Genomic DNA, 15,737 nt, shown 5'->3' with positions numbered 1-15,737 from the left:
AGGCGACGACAGAGGAAGATGAGACATCAACTCCTTTATTCTTTACCACAGGTGCGTGTAAAGTATAAAATACTTACACTAATAGCTTTAAAGATTTGAGAAAGTCGACTTTAAAGATTTGAGAAAGTCGATAAAAGACAGAGTTGTTATTAAAGTGGTTTTGTTGGAGCGTATTTGAACATAAGCTAACTCCAAGCTAGCGCTAGCAAGACCTGTTGGATCGTGACTAATCATGCTAACCCAAATTAGCGGCGATTTTTGAATGTTATTGCATTCCAGAGAGGTAGGTTATTATGTACAACTATCACAAAGTTGACAGGTTGTGAAGAAATATTAATGTAAAACTGTTAAATCAATAACAGTGGTTTTATGTTTTGTTTTCCTCCTCTCTACCAAAGATGCTGCATGACAAGAGGGTTCACTCTGTCTGTGTATCTGTGACAACATCTGGCCGTGTTGGTTCTATAGCAGAATGGAAAAGAGTTTGGACAATAATGGCACAACGGTGATGGTTCCTAAGGTGAATGTCTCAGCCCGATATGTTGGTAACATGCTAGCAATGCTAACATTCTAATGTTAGCATGCTAATGCCTAGAATAATAGTATCCGCATATGAAAATGGATAAAAGTGCTACTATGCTAATATTATCATGCTAGCAATGCTACTATGCTACTGTTAACATACTAGCACCCAGCAAATCAGTGGTGTTTATTTATATGGTAGCATGCTAGCAATGCTAACATTCTAATGCCTGTGAACGCTAACGCCTGGAATAATAGTATCCGCATATGAAAATGGATAAAAGTGCTACTATGCTAATATTATCATGCTAGCAATGCTACTATGCTACCGTTAACATACTAGCACCCAGCAAATCAGTGGTGTTTATTTATGTGGTAGCATGCTAGCAATGCTAACATTCTAATGCCTGTGAACGCTAACGCCTAGAATAATAGTATCCGCATATGAAAATGGATAAAAGTGCTACTATGCTAATATTATCATGCTAGCAATGCTACTATGCTACCGTTAACATACTAGCACCCAGCAAATCAGTGGTGTTTATTTATATGGTAGCATGCTAGCAATGCTAACATTCTAATGCCTGTGAATGCTAACGCCTGGAATAATAGTATCCGCATATGAAAATGGATAAAAGTGCTACTATGCTAATATTATCATGCTAGCAATGCTACTATGCTACCGTTAACATACTAGCACCCAGCAAATCAGTGGTGTTTATTTATGTGGTAGCATGCTAGCAATGCTAACATTCTAATGCCTGTGAACGCTAACGCCTAGAATAATAGTATCCGCATATGAAAATGGATAAAAGTGCTACTATGCTAATATTATCATGCTAGCAATGCTACTATGCTACCGTTAACATAGTAGCACCCAGCAAATCAGTGGTGTTTATTTATGTGGTAGCATGCTAGCAATGCTAACATTCTAATGCCTGTGAACGCTAACGCCTGGAATAATAGTATCTGCATATGAAAATGGATAAAAATGCTACTATGCTTATGGTGGCATGCTAGCAATGCAAATATGCTGCTAGCATCCTAATTGTTTATATAAGTGCCTATTTATAAAAAACGCTAAAAAGGCCACTATGCTAATATTATCATGTTAGCAATGCTACTATGCTACCGTTAACATAGTAGCACCCAGCAAATCAGTGGTGTTTATTTATGCATGCTAGCAATGCTAACATTCTAATGCCTGTGAATGCTAACGCCTAGAATAATAGTATCCGCATATGAAAACGGATAAACCGGAATGTCAGGCACCAGGATTTGTTGTGTGTGTGCTCAGCGTCACCTCGCCAACGGAGTTGGAGAGTGCCTGGACAATCTTCTCATGCGCCGTGGCCACCACACTCTGCCCGTTGATCTCGATGATCCGGTGGCCAACCCGGACGCCGCCTCGCTCAGCGATGCCGCCACGCATCAGACTGCATATCTAAAAAAAAAAAAGACAAAATTATCCTGGAAAAAACGCAAACAAGCATACTAAATGTGCGCAGCCGGAAGTGTCCAAAACCAGGAAAAATAATTTATACCACAGGGGTGTCCAAAGTGTGGGCTGGGGGCCATTTTCAGCCCACAACTTGTTTTTTTTAGTATACTGCTAAGTGCTAAGTGTCTGCTTAAGTATAAATTCATGAAAATCACAAAAAATGTTAGTATATTCATGCTGGCATGCTATTAATACAAACATGTTAGCATGCTAATACCTAACATTATAGTGTCTGCCTATGTAAATGTGAATGATATATGCTAATATATAATAATATATTATATAATATATAATAATAATAATAATATGCTAATGGTAGCATGCTAGCAATGCCAACATTCTAACGTTTGCATGCTAACGCCTAGCATGAAATCACAAAAAATGTTAGTATGTTCATGTTGGCATGCTATTAATACAAACATGTTAGCATGTTAATACCTAACATTATAATATCTCCATATGAAAATGGATTAAAATGCTACTATGCTTATGGAGGCATGCTAGTAATGCAAACATGCTGCTAGCATCCTAATTGTTTATATAAGTGCCTATTTATGAAGACTGCTAAAAAGGCTACTATGCTAATATTATCATGATAACAATGCTAACATGCTAGCACCCAGCAAATCAGTGGTGTTTATTTATGTGTCTACCCATGAAAATCGCAAAAAAATGCTACTATGTCCATGTTGGCATGCTATTAATACAAACATGTTAGCATGTTAATACCTAACATTATAATATCTCCATATGAAAATGGATTAAAATGCTACTATGCTTATGGAGGCATGCTAGTAATGCAAACATGCTGCTAGCATCCTAATTGTTTATATAAGTGCCTATTTATGAAGACTGCTAAAAAGGCTACTATGCTAATATTATCATGATAACAATGCTAACATGCTAGCACCCAGCAAATCAGTGGTGTTTATTTATGTGTCTACCCATGAAAATCGCAAAAAAATGCTACTATGTCCATGTTGGCATGCTATCAATACAAACATGTTAGCATGCTAATAACTAGCATTATAGTGGCTGCCTATGTAAACGGCTAAAAATGGTAATATGCTAATGGTAGCATGCTAACAATGCTAACATTCTAATGTTAGCATGCTAACGCCTAGCTTAATAGTATCTCCATATGAAAAAATGTTATATAATTATATGTCATATGATAAAAATGCTACTATGTTCATGTTGGCATGCTATCAATACAAACATCTTAGCATGCTAATTAGCGTTATAGTGGCTGCCTATGTAAATGGCTAAATATGGTAATATGGTAATGGTAGCATGCTAGCAATGCTAACATTCTAACGTTAGCATGCTAACGCCTAGCATAATAGTATCTCCATATGAAAAAATGTTATGATATCATATGTCATATGATTAAAATGCTACTATGTTCATGTTGGCATGCTATCAATATAAACATGTTAGCATGCTAATTAGCATTATAGTGGCTGCCTATGTAAATGGCAAAAAATGGTAATATGCTAATGGTGGCATGCTAGCAATGCTAACATTCTAATGTTAGCATGCTAACGCCTAGCATAATAGTATCTCCATATGAAAAAATGTTATATCATATGTCATGATTAAAATGCTACTATGTTCATGTTGGCATGCTATCAATACAAACATGTTAGCATGCTAATTAGCATTATAGTGGCTGCCTATGTAAATGGTTAAAATGGTAATATACTAATGGTAGCATGCTAACGCCTAGCATAATAGTATCTGCGTATGAAAAAATGTTATATGATAATTATATGTCATATGATAAAAATGCTACTATGCTGATGGTGGCATGCTAGCAATGCTAACATGCTAATGTTAGCATGCTAACACCTAGCATAATAGTATCTCCATATGAAAAAATGTTATATGATCATTATTTGTCATATGATAAAAATGCTACTATGCTGATGGTGGCATGCTAGCAATGCTAACACGCTAAAAGAAACTCACAATGCCGTTCTGCACGCTGAAGCCCAGCTGATACTTGAGGTCGGGTCTCTTGATGAGGACAGTCGTAACAGGAGGGCAGCTGACGATGTTCATTTTCACCTGAACCTGGTTCTTTAAGCCCTTTTTACACACAAATAACATCCACAGCCGTTATCCCGTTTTTCGTGTTATTTATTATAATTGTCTCATTGTACCTTGATGATTCCCTGACAGGTGGCGAGTGGCAGCCCGACGAGGCTGGTGTTGTTGATGGACATGATCTGATCCCCGATGCTCAGCTTGCCCGAGCGTGCCGCAGGCGCGCCGTTCATCATGTTGGCTAAGATGACAGTGGGGAGGATGGAGCCCCAACCAGACTCCACAATCACGACACCCAGGATCTCGCCTTTAGTCTTCTCCAGCTGCAGCTGTGGGCGATGGCGGACGCAAGGTTAGGTTCCATCGTCCACTAAGACACATTATTCCTAACTCTGTTTCTCTTTGGGTTCATTTGAAAAGCCCGTCGTTCGTTCGTTCGTTCGTTCGTTCGTTCGTTCGCTCGCTCGCTCATTCACTCATTCATTCACTCATTCATTCACTCATTCACTCATTCATTCACTCATTCATTCACTCATTCATTCACTCATTCACTCATTCATTCTCCTCACAAGGGTTGCAATGGTATCAATGCAAGGATGCTGCTAGCATGCTAATTGTTTATATAAGTGCCCATTTATGAAAACCGTTAAAAAGGCTACTATGCTAATATTATCATGATAGCAATGCTAACAGCAAATCCCTTGCATCCTTTTTCCAGTAATGTAGTCCTTTGTAATGGAATAGTATGCTAACATTCTAACGTTAGCATGCTAACGCCTAAATCACAAAATTTTTTTAGTATGTTCATGTTGGCATGCTATTAATACAAACATGTTAGCATGCTAATACCTAACATTATAATATCTCCATATGAAAATGGTATAAAAATGCTACTATGCTGATGGTGGCATGCTAGCAATGCAAACATGCTGCTAGCATCCTAATTGTTTATATAAGTGCCTATTTATAAAAAAACGTTAAAAAGGCTACTATGCTAATATTATCATGATAGCAATGCTAACAGCAAATCCCTTGCATCCTTTTTCCAGTAATGCGGTCCTTTGTAATGGAATAGTATACATGCAATGAATGTATAACCCGCAAGGTATGCTGACATTCTAACGTTAGCATGCTAACGCCTAGCATAAAATCACAAAAAAATGTTAGTATGTTCATGTTGGCATGCTATTACTACAAACATGTGAGCATGCTAATACCTAACATTATAATATCTCCATATGAAAATGGATAAAAATGCTACTATGCTGATGGTGGCATGCTAGCAATGCAAACATGCTGCTGGCATCCTAATGGTTTATATAAGTGCCCATTTATGAAAACCGTTAAAAGGCTACTATGCTAATATTATCATGATAGCAATGCTAACAGCAAATCCCTTGCATCCTTTTTCCAGTAATGTAGTCCTTCGTAATGGAATAGTATACATGCAATGAATGTATAACCCGCAAGGTATGCTAACATTCTAACGTTAGCATGCTAACGCCTAAATCACAAATTTTTTTTAGTATGTTCATGTTGGCATGCTATTAATACAAACATGTTAGCATGCTAATACCTAACATTATAATATCTCCATATGAAAATGGTATAAACATGCTACTATGCTGATGGTGGCATGCTAGCAATGCAAACATACTGCTAGCATCCTAATTGTTATATATAAGTGCCTATTTATGAAAATTGTTTAAAAGGCTACTATGCTAATATTATCATGATAGCAATGCTAACAGCAAATCCCTTGCGTCCTTTTTCCAGTAATGTAGTCCTTCGTAATGGAATAGTATACATGCAATGAATGTATAACCCGCAAGGTATGCTAACATTCTAACGTTAGCATGCTAACGCCTAGCATAAAATCACAAAAAATGTTAGTATGTTCATGTTGGCATGCTATTAATACAAACATGTAATGTGGTCCTTTGCAATGGAATAGTATACATGCAGTGAATGTATAACCCGCAAGGTATGCTGGGTATCCTCCTGTTGGCAAAGTGTGCACGAATATGAATACACCCCAGGCTGTTAACGCGGGATTTATTCGTGGTTGCGGGACCTTCTGCGCTGCATGGCAGCTGTTTATAAGCAAGCGACCGTGTAGCCTCTCTGCTCACACAGCATAACACGTTTCACCGCTTCTAATCCTCCGAAAAAGCCCCTCGTAATATTTATGGGAACATGAAGGGCCAAAGAGTAGTGCAAAAAAAAAAAGGCGTGCGTTGCCACGCTTTAAGCAGATTTTAGCGGATAATCTGCATCTAATAAACAAGTCACTGTCAACATGCTTTGGTGACGGTTGCACATCATCATGCGGTTGGTGAGTCTGAGACAAAAAAAAAAACACAACCAGGATCCCCAAATCTTCCTCACCTCTTTGCAGTTTTCCGAGTTGGAGAAGTGAATGAGGTCATCGTTGTACATCTCCTGCGTGTTGATGATGTCGCTGTACTCCTTTTGGCTCAGATCCTCCGGGTTGATGCCGTTGGCTCTCAGGAACTCCTGGTAAGCGACGCTAAAAGCCTGCCCGATGGACTGAGCGATTAGCTGGGCCTGGGATACAAGGAAAGACAGGAAGAATGAAAATGGCGTGAAAAAGTCAACGTTCTGGATCAATAAATCCGTGCACGATTCCACAGCAATGTATCAAACCAGACCAGAACTACCAAGAAACAGAAATAGACAATTAGCTACAAACACTGTGATGCTAATCTCAGTTTAAAATCAAATAAAAATCAAACGTGATTAGAACCATTCATTCAAAAGGGACTGTAGCGACTGCATACTCAGCATAAATAAAAAAAATAAATATATTTTTTCTAAATTAATAATTAATGATAAAAATATATCGACCACATACAGTAGTGTGAAAAAGTGTTTCTACTTTTTTTTTTTTAATGAAACTTTTTATTAAAGGAGAAAAAAAAAATCCAAACATTCCAGTCTAAAGCTTTGGGACTTTAGCTAACCACAGTGAGTACCCGGAGAAAACCCACACATGCACGGGAGAACATGCAAACTCCATGCTAACCACTCGTCTACCGTACATCCATATTTTCATCAATACAGTATAAAACCTGTTCAGAGCCCTCTAGCCATGAAATAACACCCCTATAGTCACCATTACTCGACTACCAGCCAATATAGTAGACATTCATTCATTCGTTTTCTACCGCTTATCCTCACGAGGGTCGCAGGGGTATGCTGGAGCCTATCACAGGTGTCTTCTTGTGCGAGAGGCGGGGTACACGCTGGACTGGTCGCCAGCCAATCACAGGGCACATATAGACAAACAACCATTCACACTCACATTCATACCTATGGACAATTTGGAGTCGCTAATTAACCTAGCATGTTTTTGGAATGTGGGAGGAAACCGGAGTACCCGGAGAAAACCCACACATGCACGGGGAACACTGCATGGAATCAGCCACGGCATGTCCAGCATGATACAATGAAAAAAGTTCTCCGACTGTGTGTGGAAGTGGTACATTATTGGCATCTGACTCCGTTTAAAAGACTTTTAAGTGTGCACGGGGAGAACATGCAAACTCCACACAGAGATGGCCGAAGGTGGGATTGAACTCGGGTCTCCTAGCTGCGCGTTAAACACTCGACCGCCGTGCAGGCCGGGAGCTAACCAGTTAGCCTCAAAATAATTTCTTCTAAACTTAGGAAAGGATTTCAAATGGTGTGGGGGGAAAAAGGACAAAGTCCGAAGCCACAAACCTACCACTTCCACACGGAATGGGAGGAGAATCTTTTTCAGTCTGCATTCATGGCTGGCTGCATGCATGCTACTGCAATACTACTGTATATCACTTGTATTTCTGTATGTTTTGATAGGCTCCAGCATCCCTCCATAATTATTTATAAAAATAAAATAATAAAAAAAATAAAAATAAACACACTTACATCCTCAGACTCAAAGACGTGGCATATCATCTTGTACTGCTTCTTGGCTTCCGGTGCCCCAGGGGTGGTTTCGATGCAGTCCTGGGAGGCTGTGCGGGGCATTCGACGTCTCGCCATTAGCACCACGATGTTTCCAATGTCAGCGATGTAGGATATGGTGCGGAGCGCATTGTCCATCATCGTTTCCTATTAACGTGGGAGAAAAACATAAAAAGGGACTGTAGCGACTGCATACTCGGCATAAATAAAAAATAAATATAATTTTTCTAAATTAATAATTCATGATAAAAATATATTGAGCACATACAGTGGTGTGAAAAAGTGTTTCTACTTTTTTTTTAATGAAACTTTTTATTAAAGGAGAAAAAAAAAATCCAAACATTCCAGTCTAAAGCTTTGGGACTTTAGCTAACCACAGTGAGTTTGATGATCTGAAACATTTAAGTGTTACCGAAAAATAACGGAGGAAGGGTTCAATTACTTTAACACTTAACATTTACAAAATATGGGCCAACATTCCTCCACAGCGCTGGAAGAGACTCATTGCAAGTTAGCACAAACGCTTGATTGCAGTTGTTCAAAATCGCATTTTGCATTCAGTTGTGTTGTCATCGACTAATATTTACATTTGTTTGATGAGCCAACATTCCTCCACAGCGCTGGAAGAGACTCATTGCAAGTTAGGACAAACGCTTGATTGCAGTTGTTAAAAATCGCATTTTGTGTTCAGTTGTGTTGTCATCGACTAATATTTACATTTGTTTGATGAGCCAACATTCCTCCACAGTGCTGGAAGAGACTCATTGCAAGTTAGCGCAAACGCTTGATTGCAGTTGTTAAAAATCGCATTTTGTGTTCAGTTGTGTTGTCATCGACTAACATTTATAGAATATGGGCCAACATTCCTCCACAGCGCTGGAAGAGACTCATTGCAAGTTAGCACAAACGCTTGATTGCAGTTGTTCAAAATCACATTTGTGTTGTCATGGACTAATATTTACATTTGTTTGATGATCTGAGACATTTAAGTGTTACCGAAAAATAACGGAGGAAGGGTTCAATTACTTTAACACTTAACATTTACAAAATATGGGCCAACATTCCTCCACAGCGCTGGAAGAGACTCATTGCAAGTTAGCACAAACGCTTGATTGCAGTTGTTCAAAATCGCATTTTGCGTTCAGTTGTGTTGTCATGGACTAATATTTACATTTGTTTGATGATCTGAAACATTTACGTATTACCGAAAATTCATGGAGGAAGGGTTCGAACACTTTAACACTTAACATTTATAGAATATGGGCCAACATTCCTCCACAGCGCTGGAAGAGACTCATTGCAAGTTAGTCAAAATAATGGAGGAAGGGGTCGAACACTTTAACACTTCACATTTCCAAAATATGGGCCAACATTCCTCCACAGCGCTGGAAGAGACTCATTGCAAGTTAGCACAAACGCTTGATTGCAGTTGTTCAAAATCGCATTTTGTGTTGTCATCGACTAATATTTACATTTTTTGATGATCTGAGACATTTAAGTGTTACCGAAAAATAATGGAGGAAGGGTTTCGAACACTTCAACACTTAACATTTATAGAATATGGGCCAACATTCCTCCACAGTGTTGGAAGAGACTCATTGCAAGTTAGGACAAACGCTTGATTGCAGTTGTTAAAAATCGCATTTTGTGTTCAGTTGTGTTGTCATCGACTAATATTTACATTTGTTTGATGAGCCAACATTCCTCCACAGTGCTGGAAGACACTCATTGCAAGTTAGCGCAAACGCTTGATTGCAGTTGTTCAAAATCGCATTTTGTGTTCAGTTGTGTTGTCATCGACTAATATTTACATTTGTTTGATGAGCCAACATTCCTCCACAGTGCTGGAAGAGACTCATTGCAAGTTAGCGCAAACGCTTGATTGCAGTTGTTAAAAATCGCATTTTGTGTTCAGTTGTGTTGTCATCGACTAACATTTATAGAATATGGGCCAACATTCCTCCACAGCGCTGGAAGAGACTCATTGCAAGTTAGCACAAACGCTTGATTGCAGTTGTTCAAAATTGCATTTTGTGTTGTCATCGACTAATATTTACATTTGTTTGATGATCTGAGACATTTAAGTGTTACCGAAAAATAATGGAGGAAGGGTTCGAACACTTTAACACTTAATATTTATAGATTATGGGCCAATTCCTCCACAGCGCTGGAAGAGACTCATTGCAAGTTAGCACAAACGCTTGATTGCAGTTGTTCAAAATCGCATTTTGTGTTCCGTTGTGTTGTCATCGACTAATATTTACATTTGTTTGATGAGCCAACATTCCTCCACAGTGCTGGAAGAGACTCATTGCAAGTTAGCGCAAACGCTTGATTGCATTTGTTAAAAATCGCATTTTGTGTTCAGTTGTGTTGTCATCGACTAACATTTATAGAATATGGGCCAACATTCCTCTACAGTGCTGGAAGAGACTCATTGCAAGTTAGCACAAACGCTTGATTGCAGTTGTTCAAAATCGCATTTTGTGTTGTCATCGACTAATATTTACATTTGTTTGATGATCTGAGACATTTAAGTATTACCGAAAAATAATGGATGAAGGGTTTCGAACACTTTAACACTTAATATTTATAGAATATGGGCCAACATTCCTCCACAGTGCTGGAAGAGACTCATTGCAAGTTAGCACAAACGCTTGATTGCAGTTGTTCAAAATCGCATTTGTGTTGTCATCGACTAATATTTACATTTGTTTGATGATCTGAGACATTTAAGTATTACCGAAAAATAATGGAGGAAGGGTTCGAACACTTTAACACTTTATATTTATAGAATATGGGCTAACATTCCTCCACAGTGCTGGAAGAGACTCATTGCAAGTTAGCAGAAATGCTTGATTGCAGTTGTTGCCCAACCACTTATTAGCTTTAGCGGTCAATGACTTTTTGCGAAACATGCAAAATATTCAAATCAGTGAACTAGCCTGTTGCTAGGTGCTAGATCCTTTTAGTAGGCTATGCAACAGCTAACATTTCTAAACGCGCTAATTCCGCATCGTTCATTAATGTTGCGTGACGGGTGACTGCATTCGCCTGATTAGTAGCGGCGCCAAAAAGTGTCAGGAAAAAACGCCACTGAAGCTGCTTCGTGACGCTTAGATGTCTTTTTTTTCTCAAAGTGTTCAGGACGGGGCGGGAACTGAAGCAAAAATGGCTGGTTTGACACCGCAGTGCAGCACATCAAACACACACACACACACACATGCAAACCCACACAGGACCAAGACGCCAGACAAATTCAAATCATCCACCTTCATATATTGTTCTGATCCAATTTAAAAGCCGAGAAGCTGCATGAGATCATATAAGAAATATCCATATCATGAAACTGGAGCTGATGTGTTGAGTCACCCTGCTAAGCATTTTTTGAGTATTAACAAGTCTGCTCTAATCCTCGGTCACATGACCAGATCTGCAGAACTACGACTCACCTGCGAGTCTGCATTGAGGACTTTGATCCTCTGCGTGGAGATGAATAGATCAACCTCTGTGAGGGTTTGAGCTTCTCCGTCCGGGCTCTGGAGAATACACCAAATGTAAACAAAAGAGATGTTCAAACTGTGTGTGTGTGTCACGTTTTAGACAACCTAAAAGGAAAAATAAAAATCACCATGCATTTTTGTCCAAGTGGTAAAGCAATGCTAGTCAGATGGATCGTTTAAAAAGTGGGGTGGAAGTTCAAAAAAAAAAAAAAAACAAAGAAAAAGAAGGTTTAGTATAAATTAATTAAGCCGATGGAAATGCTCAGAAAACTGGCTTAAAATACACACAAAAGTACACAAAATGTCGTTTTTTATATGCCCCGATTTTCAACAAAAAAGCATCCACACTCACTTTTCTAAATAAATTACAATTTTTTTCTTGTGCAATTTTTTTTCTTGTTTATTTGTATTTAATTTTTTTTAAAAAAATACACTTTTTTTCTTGTTCATTTATGAGTTTATTCTCGGAAATTTACAATGTTATTCTTGCAAATTTACGACTTATTTAAAAAAAAAATTCTTGTACATTTCCGAATTTATTGTTGTGAATTTATGAGAATATAGTCATAAATATAAATTTATGACTTTTATCACATAAATTTACATAAATTTACTTTTCTTGTAAATTTACGACTTTATTCTCGGAAATGTACAATTAATTTTTTTTTTAAATCACGACTTTTTCTTGTACATTTCCAAATTTATGAGAATAAAGTCATAAATATAAATTTATGACTTTTATCACATAAATTTATGACTCTACCATAAATGTACAATATTTACAATTTTATTCTAGTAAATGTGCTACTTATTTCTTGTATATTTACGACTTTATTCTCGGAAATTTACAATTAATTAAAAAAAAAATCACAACTTTTTCTTGTACATTTCCGAATTTATTGTTTTATGAGAATAAAGTCATAAATATAAATGTAATGACTTTTATCACATAACTTTACGACTCTACCATAAATTTACAATATTTACAATTTTATTCTAGTAAATGTGCTACTTTTTTCTTGTATATTTGCGACTTTATTCTCGGAAATTTACTTTTTTTTTTTTTAATCACAACTTTTTCTTGTACATTTCCGAATTTATTGTTGTGAATTTATGAGAATAAAGTCATAAATATAAATTTATGACGTTAATCACATAAATTTACGATTTTATGACCATAAAGTCAAATTGTAAATAAAATGTGTGATATTTACGATTTTGTTCTAGTAATTTTTTTTTCTTGTAAACTTTTTTCTTGGAAATCTACAACATTATTTTTGCATATTTGTTATTTATTTTTGAAAAAATGTACACTTTTCTTTCCGTCTACATGTACGATTTTACGCGAGTAAATTCACAACTTTTTTTCGTGTAAAAAGAGAAAGGACGGTATCGATATCGGGTGATACTTGCTTTGATCGGTATTTTCTAAATAAATTACACTTTTTTTCTTGTACAATTTTATTCTTATATATTTGTAATTAATTTTCTAAAAAAATTACACCTTTTTTTCTTGTTCATTTATGACTTTATTCTCGGAAATTTAAATTTTCTTTTCTAAAAAAAAAAAAAAAAATTACAACTTTTTCTTGTACATTTTTTACGAGTTCTTTTACAGTCAGGACACTACATACTAGGGGTGTCCAAAGTGCGCCCCAGGGGCCATTTGTGGCCTGCAGCACATAAAGAAAAAATTCCTAGTGTGTAACGATTTCTTCATTACATCAATGCATACATTTATCATATCGTTCTAAATGAACCAATATAGTCCTTGACTTGTATCGGCAACCACTAATTGTGATACAAACGGCCTTTGCGCCAGACTTTGGACACCCTTGGTATATACCCCATACGTCGTTTAAACGTACTTAAATGCAACATGTATTCACTTTTGATGACCACAAAGTGAGGTAAAATTCATTCAACCATGAATTATTCATTTTTATTTTTAACCCCGTAATTGTTGTTTACTTGACTGAGTGCCTTTCTTTTTGTATTGCTTTCACTGCACAAACCTTCCCGCTTTGACATGCAAATTCCGTGAGTAAAATTCCCAATCAGACACAAGTGAGTTAATCGTTTCTACGTCCGATTCAGCATTTTTTTTTTTTTTTGAAGCATGCATGTTGTGTTTGACTTGTAGAAATGATGGCAAAACCCAACACGACATCAGACGGCATCAGACATGCAAAGCGTTGATGAAAGGGAGACAAATAAAAGAAAAGGTGAGAGAGCATGGACGTAGCCAAAGGTGTTTTTTTGTTGTTTTTTTTGCTGTTTTTATTACACACCGCCTTTTTCTTGATTTTGGCAGCCTTCTGTACCCTCTGGGACGCAGGGTGGCCGGGCAGAAGTTTGGCCCGAGACAAGGTCAGCAGATACGGGAGCACAAAGCACAGAGGGGAAGAGGAAAAGGAAATAACGGAGGTAAATAAAGGGTAAGACAATAAAGCCCCGAACCAAACACAGCTGTGTTATTGCACTTTTTAGCGGAGGTGTGTGTGTGTGTGTGTGTGTGTGTGTGTGTGTGTGCAGGTAGCGCAAGCACAGCCAGATTGGTTATCAGAGCTCAATTACAGGAGCAATTACCGGTGTAATTATTACCTTTACACCCTACAACACAACATTTCAAAAAGCATGCAAGAAGAAATTAAAAAAATTTAAAAAATTAAAAAAAACAAAAACAACATTTAAGGCTGAATATGATTAATAATTGGTTGGTTAAATAATTGGTAAATAGTTAATTGGTTCCAGAATTGACTGTGATAAGTGAATTTCCATACAGTGGGATTCTTTATAGTGTCAACAATGGGACTTGTTCTCCAAGTTGCATTAAAAAAAAATAAATAATAATAATAATAACTACAAGCGGGCGGCACGGTGGTCTAGTGGTTAGCGCGCAGACCTCACAGAGATGTCCGAGGGTGGAATTGAACCCTGGTCTCCTAGCTGTTATCCTCTCATTTAGTGTGGAAGTGGTAATTTTTTTGCTTCTTTTGAAAGTTATTTTTGAAGTTATTTGCAGGCTAACTGGTTAGCTTAGTAGGTGGCTATGCTAGCAGTGTTGATTCTGTTGCCGGCGCAATGTGATGTAAACAAAGAATAATAGTGTAAAAGTGACTTTTTGGAGTGTTATTTCATGTCTTCAGGGTTCTAATAATGTTAGCGCGCAGGCCACACAGCTAGGCGACGAGGGTTCAATTCCACCCTCGGCCCATCTCTGTGTGGAGTTTGCATGCATGGGTTTTCTCCGTTTGCTAGCAGATATTTCGGATAATGCTTCCCCGGATTACCTGCTTTTCCGGGTGGAAGCCTTATTGGAGCCTGATCTCTCTCCTCCCCGACGGAGCTTTTTCACACTCACATGTCGATCAACCAATAGGCGAACAGTTCAACCCAAGACACACTTAGGACCGCCCCCTCATTTGAATAGTTTTTCCTTCTGCATTTCAAGCTGACATTGTTTGCAGCATGAAATAAATACATATGAGAGCAGAGTGCTTTTATTTATTTATTGATATGTAATTCTATTTATATATTTATTTTTGTATTTATTTTTAATTTTTGAATCTTGTTTTTTTTAATTTTTTTATTTTTGCTTTTATTTATTTATTTATGTATATATATATATTTTTTTTGTTTTTATTTCCATTTATATTAATTTTTTTGTATTTTTTTTCATTTTTGTTTTTATTTTCACTTTTATTATTTATTATTATTTATTTATTATTATTTATTTATTATATTTCACATGTCGATCAACCAATAGGCGAACAGTTCAACCCAAGACACACGTAGGACCGCCCCCTCATTTGAATAGTTTTTCCTTCTGCATTTCAAGCTGACATTGTCTGCAGCATGAAATAAATACATATGAGAGCAGAGTGCTTTTATTTATTTATTGATATGTAATTCTATTTATATATTTATTTTTGTATTTATTTCTACATTTATTTTTGTATTTATTTTTCATTTTTGAATCTTGTTTTTTTTATTTTTGTATTTATTTTTGCTTTTATTTATTTATTTATGTATATATATATTTTTTATTATTTTCATTTATATTTATTTTTGTGTATTTAATTATATTTTTTTTTTTTCATTTTTGTTTTTATTTTCACTTTTATTTATTTATTTATTATTTTGGCAGTTTTGGTCCTCCATAAATTTCCGATATATCCGAGTCCGATATA

The 15,737-nt window shown here is 36.7% G+C and overlaps 1 protein-coding gene and 1 long non-coding RNA gene across 4 annotated transcripts in view; one reads left to right on the top strand and one right to left on the bottom strand.

Annotated features, from left to right (window-relative positions):
• The window catches only part of apba2b (amyloid beta (A4) precursor protein-binding, family A, member 2b), a 49,524-nt gene that overhangs the window by 3,047 nt on the left and 30,740 nt on the right, over window positions 1–15,737 (bottom strand). For 2 of the 3 annotated variants that reach the window (XM_058078748.1, XM_058078749.1), the window contains exons 7-13: window positions 13,836–13,871; window positions 11,494–11,580; window positions 8,003–8,188; window positions 6,461–6,640; window positions 4,189–4,401; window positions 3,995–4,114; window positions 1,826–1,966 (exon numbers count right to left, since the gene is read on the bottom strand). In XM_058078748.1, coding sequence (XP_057934731.1) covers window positions 1,826–1,966; window positions 3,995–4,114; window positions 4,189–4,401; window positions 6,461–6,640; window positions 8,003–8,188; window positions 11,494–11,580; window positions 13,836–13,871 — 963 coding nt within the window. The remainder of the gene's footprint in view (window positions 1–1,825; window positions 1,967–3,994; window positions 4,115–4,188; window positions 4,402–6,460; window positions 6,641–8,002; window positions 8,189–11,493; window positions 11,581–13,835; window positions 13,872–15,737) is intronic. The other variant, XM_058078750.1, reaches the window with a different exon arrangement.
• Window positions 5,829–15,145, top strand: LOC131132806 (uncharacterized). The gene is made up of 3 exons (XR_009130436.1): window positions 5,829–6,592; window positions 13,688–13,769; window positions 13,859–15,145. It is a non-coding gene; the product is annotated as an uncharacterized LOC131132806 (long non-coding RNA).

Source organism: Doryrhamphus excisus, chromosome 7 (genome assembly GCF_030265055.1).
Source record: "Doryrhamphus excisus isolate RoL2022-K1 chromosome 7, RoL_Dexc_1.0, whole genome shotgun sequence".
Classification (NCBI taxonomy): domain Eukaryota; kingdom Metazoa; phylum Chordata; class Actinopteri; order Syngnathiformes; family Syngnathidae; genus Doryrhamphus; species Doryrhamphus excisus.
Note: the sequence above shows the minus strand (reverse complement) of the source record. Positions and strands in the feature narration are given on the sequence as shown.